The sequence below is a fragment of the Centruroides sculpturatus genome, unplaced genomic scaffold (genome assembly GCF_000671375.1).
Source record: "Centruroides sculpturatus isolate CEXI.00-Female unplaced genomic scaffold, Cexi_2.0 scaffold379, whole genome shotgun sequence".
Taxonomy (NCBI): Eukaryota; Metazoa; Arthropoda; class Arachnida; order Scorpiones; family Buthidae; genus Centruroides; species Centruroides sculpturatus.
The window spans coordinates 549153-557696 of record NW_019384620.1 but is presented as its reverse complement, the minus strand read 5'-3'; the positions used below and the strand labels follow the sequence as shown (position 1 = coordinate 557696).

Sequence of the window (8544 nt, the reverse complement as noted above, 5' to 3'; positions counted from 1 at the left end):
CTCTTTTGCTGTTGCCAATGACAATCTGCTATTTTTATAATATATTAGTATTATTAGAATATATTATCAGTATATCTGAAGTACAGAGCTCCTGTTGGGATTAGGCTTGCTCCCTTGTTTATTACGTACATCACCTCAGTGCAGGGTATTTACATTTATTCAAGTGTTGTGCAAATCATGGCTTCTAAAAGAACAGAAAGGTGATTTCAATTGAAACAATGCAAGAAATCATCAGAAGGTGTGAAAGTTGACAACAACTTCCTTGTCAAATGGGAGAGGTTCAGGAGTTTACCAACACTCATTATCCAAACAGAGCTGAGGCAACCAGGATCAATGATCTCTACAATGACACCCTTGCCAGTCATTTCCGACAGGTGTTGAAGAAGAGAGAAACAGACCACTTTGGACATGTTTTTCAAGAAGCCAGCAGGCAAAAAACAAAGGATGGAACAAGAGGAGTTGACCCTGCAAGTTCCGGTAGCCTCTCCTGAATCTGACTCCAATTAAAAAACAATAAAAAGAGACCTGCTGCAATGTGAAAAAAGTCTGTATCTGTATGAATGTGTGAAGAAAGTGTTCCTCCACCTCCTCCTCACAATATCTGACTACCTGGCATAATTGGTGACTGCTTCATTTTCATTTTTTTAATGTTACAGTATGGTTATTTTATGCTGCGGAATGAATTATATGTTTCAACGTGTATTTCTATGGAAAAATGCGTTTCGTATAACAGACTTTTCACTTAACAGAAGTGCACCTGAAACAGATTAAGTACGTTATACGAGGCACCACTGTACATCTTAAATGTTGTGAATATAAAAATATCTGTTAATTGTTCAAATAATATATTCAAATTTGCAATCTTGATCAGTTAGATTAAAAAGTTTGAATAGAACAACTGTTTGTGCATAATGTGTCATAACACTAAATGTTGTTGATCAGAAGTAGGATTGAAAATCCCAAAGAGCACTTAATCCATAAATATATTAACACCTTTAATGCTTTTGTGTTTTTATGTGGAGTTGTTTTTTCCAGTTTTCAATACAAGTTAAAAAAAATCATCAGAATTGGAAAAACTCATTTTAATTTTAAATTTCATATCAAATTTGTTTTATATAGTAAATCAATACACTATTCACTAAACAACCATTTTAAAATAAAACAAAATTAGATGTAATTCATGCAAATTCAATCAAGTTCAATATAATGAAAATAAAGATTTAAAATAAAAAAGTACGTACAGTTTTTTTAGCATTTACCTTCTCTCCTTGCAGTGCTGGTAACGCATCTCTCAAACTGCTGAAACTGTCTTTGATATGATCTCGTCTCTTTCTTTCCAGAGCATTATGATGTGCTCTTTTGTCAGCCTATAAAAATATAATTAACATAAATTAAACAAAGAAGTAATGCAAAATTTAACTACAAACATTTCAAGATTTACTATTTCTCATCTTTCTTTTATAAAGTTTCATATATTTAGAATAAACTTTTATTAACATAAATTATTTAAACAAACAAATCTGGAAAATAATATACAGTAATACTCCGAGTTGTTGGGTTGTTTGGAAAGTAATTTCACTTTTTTACCACTGGATGGATTAGTCATATTTTTCCCACCATTTTCGTTCTAAACCGTATTATCATTATATATTTCGACAGCTGGCATTTTTTTTTTGTAAAAAAATTTTGTTTGATTTCGTACAATTGTTTATTTTTTGTGTCCCATCAAATATGGAAGATTGAAAGCAGCATTTTCGGCATATTTTGCTCTTTTATTACTGAAAAGGTAAGAATGCTGTTCAAGTGAGAAAAAAATTACATGATGTGTATGGAGAAGATGTATTGACAGAACGACAGTGCCAAAACTGGTTTACAAAATTTCGTTCTGGCAAATTAAATATCGAAGATGCACCACGTTCTGGATGGCCAGTTGAAGCCAATGAAAACAAAATAAAGGTACTGACTGAAACAAACTGCTGAATAACAACATGTGAAATCACTAAGAAATTAAATTTGTCAAATTGAACTGTTTATGATTACTTGAAACAAATNTTATTTTCTAGGGACAAATGTTTCTCAATGCTACTTTATTGAAAATTTGGGATTTTTCAAGTACAGTATAAGTTATATAAATCAAGATCTAAAAAAGAAAATACTCTTAGAAGATTATTTTATAAAATTAACTTCAAATTATGGCATGTAAAATTAAACGTTAGCAACACATTTAAAAAACAAACTTCTGTAGTAAAATTATGACAATAAAATTTTCAGAAAAAAAAACCAAATACAAAATGAGAAATTATTTACATATATCTACATATATATCTTACATATATCTATATATAAGTTCTTGTACTATATAGTACCATAAACTGACATAACATGGTAAATGTTTTACATTTTGAACAAATGTTTATATAATCTCATTTATTATTTAAAAAGATATTTATGTTGCTATTAAGAACAGCAACAAATATCTTTTAAATAATAAATATATAATCTAATAGCAATAATAATATATAATAATCTAATAGCAAATATTATTTATGTTACTGTTACAAACAGCAACATAACATTTGCTTTTAGATTTCAGTTGCTGTTCTTAACACATTTTTTTACTTAAATATAATAATTATATGCCAAAATCATAACTTTTAAAATTTATATTCTATAAATAATAAATCAATTGAAAGCTTATTATTATTTCTCAACAAACAGTATAATGATTTAGTGATTAAAAGAAATCTTTGTTTAATTAATTTTTCAAATTTTTGAAGTGATAACTTTCATAAAAAATTACTAATTAATAAATTATACTTTAATAATGAAAAATAATATTAGATTCCAAATAATTATTTTAATGTTTATTGATCTAACAGATTTAAAATATATGTCCTTATAGCAGAACATTAATTAAAATACTGAATGGTCACAAAATCCTGCAGACATTTTCAAATAATATAACAGAAAAGTTAATTGACCTAAAATTAATACAGTTTGCAGCAATAAAAAAAACAAGGACTTTTACATTTTAATACAACTCTACATTAGCACCATTAATTGCTTGCAATGCATCCAAAATACAATCTCATGCCATACATTATTGAGCATTCTATAGTGGTAGTTTGGATAGCATCAGCAATTCTGATTTTCAAAACAAACTGGGAGGTTGGTGTTATATAGAAATGATTTTTAATCTAACCTTAAAAGAAAAAAAATCCAGAGGTGTAATGTCTGGTGATTGAGTATGCCTTGGGCAGAGGTGGAAAGGCTCATCTCTTCCTATCCATTTTGAAGTTTTCCCCATTTGTCTGGGAAAGCTTCATTCAACTCAACATGATGGTTTCTCTCTCACTGGGGTTTGGACTTTCATGCTGAAAAGTTGCAATTTTTGAAGTTGTGTAAAGGCAAACAAGTGCAACAAATAATTACACATATTAAAAACCTTAAATCCCAGTAAATAACTTTAATAGACAAATGTTTTTGATTTATAACTAAGATCCTCTTCAGGTCTCTCTAATGTTCAATTTTGGAATGTAATAAAGTATAATGATATGTTACAAAAAGGAGATAAAAAATTCAAAATTTAAATATACATATAGAGTATATAAAATTATTGCAATATGCTTAAAGTTTAAAATAATCAATTTAAAGTACAAGAGAATTTTTCTCCTAAATTGTTCTTTATTACATTCTAAAATTGGAACATTAAAAGAGACCTGAAGATGATCTTAGTAGTAGGTCAAAAACATTTGTCTCTTAAAATTATTTATTGAAATTTAAAGTTTTTAAGGTGTGTAATCATCATTTATACATATCCAGTTTGGAGCAGAAGTTAAAATGTATTTAAGTCCAACAAATCCAAATAAACATTTGCATTGACTGCTTTTTTCATAAAATAAAAAAGGGAAATCAATGATTTGGTGATAAAGCAATCCTCACCATATATTCACCTTACACAAACATGTTCATGTACAATGTGAGAATTTTCAGTTCCTTATATTTGAACATTGTGTTGGCTAACTTTGCTGCTTCTACTACATTTACATTGGTCAAGTTAAACATTTTGTCAATAGGTGAATAAAATTAGTTCAGTTAAACTAGTTCAATGTGCCATAAATTTGCTTAAATTAAATGTATTCAAGTAGGGAGTTTAACCTTATAGTTGGATAGTTGACATTTCTGATTGGCTGTTCTTATGGAGTAAAATTGAAAATCTGTCATTGTGCTCTCTTTCATTTTAAAACAAAAATATAATTTAGTTATTTACAGACTCAGATGTTTATTTCATCTAAATTTTCATTTAAATATGTATTTCATGACTTAAGCAATAATTTATTCTTTAAATATCAAACAAACAGATGGATTCTTTTATTTGGCTATTTTAAGGTAAGTTATTAAGTAATTTGGATAAAGGTAGGCAGTTAGGATGCTATTTCTGGTTAAATTTAATAATTAGAAATTAATTAATTTTAATTTAGAATATTCTAATTATTTTTGGATTCCTCGTGTGTTTGAATTAAAATGATTTGACCGTATTTGTAATTTATTAAAAATTATAAAATTATTTTTTATACATCTATGTACTGTACATGCTGGTCATTAAAATTTCTATACCATGAAGGCAGCAAGCAACAAATGAGAAATGGTACAACATGCTGGGTGCTCTGTACCTCAAGATTACCTATCAATTTAATCATGTCTTTCTTCTTCCCGTTATACTGTGCATTTACAACAAACATGATTCTGCTATTTGCTTTCCTTCCTGATGTAGCAATTTTAATGGCCAGCAATGTAAATATATATACTTATATGTACAGTACTGTACACGCTGGTCATTAAAATTTCGATACCATGAACGCAGCAAGCAACAAATGAGAAATGGTACAACATGCTGGGTGCTCTGTACCTCAAGATTACCTGTCAATTTAATCATGTCTTTCTTCCTCCCGTTATACTGTGCATTTACAACAAACATGATTCTGCTATGTTTTCCTTCCTGATGTAGCAATTTTAATGGCCAGCAATGTAAATATATATACTTATATTATTTATTTTGTAATCTTTAGAAATTTTATATTGATTATAAAAGTGTTTTAAAAAATTTTTGATTTGATTTTATCAACATTTTCAAATAAAAGTTTTTTCATTATGAAAAACAACAGATCAATAAAAGATATCCAATATTGATTTAGAGGCCAAGAATCAATAAATTATTGTCATAAAGATACTGGATAAAATTCTGAATTGTTTAGAAATTAAAATATTAATATTTAAATAAAAATTTGAATACATTTATTTTATATTTTATTGTTTTGAAATATTAAATTTCAAATGTAGTGTATTCCAAAAAATGGCACAGATATCTAAAAACTATAGCTTCTGCTATAGATGCCATAATATTTTTAAAACTCATTTATAGTAAGTTCAACATATTAATTAAAACTGTCTGTTTGTAACAAGTTCCAATTATTAATGAGCAATAACATAAGTGGTTCATTATTAAAGCGAAATTCAGATTCACACATTTAAAATAACATCTAAATAATGCTTCTAGTCCTTTGTTATAAGTATTGTAGAAAACATTTACAAGAACTTTACTTTTATTTAATGACTTGTTATACTGTGAGCACAAAAAACTTGAGGATGACAATCATTATTCAGAAATTAGCCTAAGTTTCAAAGAGGAGGGATGCACACATAACACAGAGAAAGCGTTGTATAGATTTGTGTTACAATAAACATCAGAATAAGAATTGTCTTCCTCTAGTATTTTGTGTGTCATTCCCCTTGGTATAACAGTCCTTAAATAATAGTAAAATTCTCATAAATATTTTCTACAATATCTAAATAATATTTAAGTTGCTGGCAAAAATTTGCTATTGTATTTTTTTACCTTATAAACAGGCACTTTTTTGTAGCTAAAATTTGTCTGAAAATTAGGATGTGTTCTGTAAACTAAATACATCTTACATTGTGAATAATAAATTTTCCCACAAAAAGAAATAAGAAAGAAAGAAAGAAATTAACATAGAAATATTTGTGTTGAATACAACAGTACTTCTTACAAGGCAAAAAATACAGCAATTAAATATTGTTAAACTTACTAATTAAATATCTTTTTACTAAAGATAGTAAAAAGTAAATAGTTTAATTATTTAGCATATTTTATTGTCTATATATGCATATTTTATTTAGCATATTTTAGTCTCTAGAATTGCTACTAAAGATAACTATAATTCAGTAAGTGCTTATTGGGCTGCAATTTGAAAAAAATTGTAGACCTATAAACTCCCATCATCCAACCGTCTGTCTTTCTTTAATCTTAAGAATGGAATTAGATAGATCAAATATAGAAACCTTAGGGGCAGGAGGCCCCAATTAATTATATATGAACTTCCAATGCAAACTGGAAATCACATTATTTCAATTCAAAAATGTTCCCAAAATATGTTAGATAGATGACTGGCACAACAATATTGTTAAAGGACAAGTATGATATACAGAGGCAAGAGTACTAATTTGAGGTATAAAGCATATATTTTAAATGAAATAAATTCAAAATATGATTAAAAATTGCAGCTTGGCATTGTGATGATATCACAATAAATATTTGTTCATTTTTTTAAAGCATTAATAACAATTATCATATGAAAATATTTAATTTTATTTAAAAAATCATTTATATTAAAATTAAAAAATATAAGTAATAATAACTTTTCATCATATTTTAACTGCTACAATAAAATGCTCCAAATAAATACATTATTCATTATTTCATTGTGTGTGTTATCTGGTAAAGCAGCTTTAACACAGCCAGATAAAGTAAGCCAATGACAGCCGATTTCATTTAAAATGAACTATGTCATTGGTTTACTTATCCAGTTGTATTAAAGCCACTTTGCCATGCAATAAATCCATAGATCATACATTATAATTCACAGATTTATTGACACATTTATTGTTTCTAAAATTATTTTAGTAAAGCATCATCAATAAATCTGCTAACTACAATATTGAATCATTTTAGAAAGAAAAAGTGCTATATTTATTGTAAGACAAAATCTAAAATAAACATTCTACAATATTACAGCATTTTGATGTAGTATCGAAGAATTTTGTTTTTATACTAGATTCATATTTTTCCTCCATTTCCATTCAATTTATACACTAGACTTTATATTCTATATTCATTAACAATGCATCTAAAATACTGAGTTTGTTCCAGATATTTATTAATTAACAAAAAGTAATTTTTTAATTCATTGTTAAGAATATAACAATGAATTTAGATATAGAACAAGAACACATTGCAATAAAATATAGTACCTTTGTAACCCACAAATAGAATTATCATCTAGAACCATCAAAATCAGAAATTTATCACTAAATAATTATAGATTCATTTTATAACATCATTTAAAATATTATACAAAACATTTAACATTATAATTAATTCCAAACCATTTCAAAAATTATGTGATTGTTCAGTAGTAATATTTTAAAAAATTGTTAACTCTTTCTTTAATTATATTTTAACAGTTCTATTTATTGGAAGAAATGCAAACTTCATAATTCATAACACAAAAAAATAAAAATAAACAAATTTCTAATTTAATCTGCAATATTTAATTTCCCTATTTAAAAACTCAAAAATTCAGTATTTAAAACAACTTCGATAAAATTTTATACTCTTCTACATTAATTTAAAATTTCATTGTTTAAAGCGAACACCTCAATGGCCATTATCTATTCATTTTTAAGTGTGATAAAAGGATTGTAATTTAAACTCTTACCGATGAAAAGCAAAATTTTCTTATGCTCGTTACATAAAATCTACGAGAATATTGTTTAGTATTCATTATAATGCTTTCACGAAAATTTTCAAAAACACTAGGATCACAATTCACCTAGTTCTCGAAACTGATGACTTTAATTATTTGCCTTGTGACGTTTTTTTTAAAAAAAATTTCAAATTTCTGTAATGTAATTGGTCAATTGAAAAACCATGTACAGTACATATGTATATAGTGTTATTTAAAAAATATATATATATATATATTGTCATTTTTATCATTTTTTATTAAATTATTGTTCATTTTAAATTATTATTAAAATGTTTAAATTTATGTAATATCACATAATGCGATCTTTCTTGATCGTGAATTTTCCTAGAATTTCTTGTAATCACAGAAAAACAAGTGACTGTGCTATATAATATACTGTATTCCGCACGTAGGTCTTTTGTTAATACTGATTATGAATGCGTTCATAGTAGCGAAGACAAAAAGAAAAAAAAATCAACTTACACGCACACGCCCGGTTTTGTCTGTTCTAACTCGTGAAAATAATTGCTATATGCTTCCCCGATAATGTAATGCTTACAATAATCATCTTATAATTATGAGTACGATTAATTTATTAACTTTATTATGAAGGCAACAGTAGAATTTTCTGCATCATGCTGGATCGATCCAACGGGAGTAAAAAGAAAAAAAAAATTGAAAAACTCAAAATATTGATTTATGATCAAAAATAAACTTA

General features: G+C 26.7%; 1 protein-coding gene across 5 annotated transcripts in view; it reads right to left on the bottom strand.

Moving 5' to 3' along the window:
- LOC111625447 (protein max-like) overlaps positions 1-8544 on the bottom strand; it is a 126945-nt gene that overhangs the window by 63349 nt on the left and 55052 nt on the right. For 2 of the 5 annotated variants that reach the window (XM_023368595.1, XM_023368598.1), the window contains exon 3: positions 1242-1367. In XM_023368595.1, coding sequence (XP_023224363.1) covers positions 1242-1367 — 126 coding nt within the window. Of the gene's footprint in view, positions 1-1241; positions 1368-7796; positions 7930-8544 lie in introns of those variants that run through there. The other 3 variants (XM_023368596.1, XM_023368599.1, XM_023368597.1) reach the window with 2 other exon arrangements.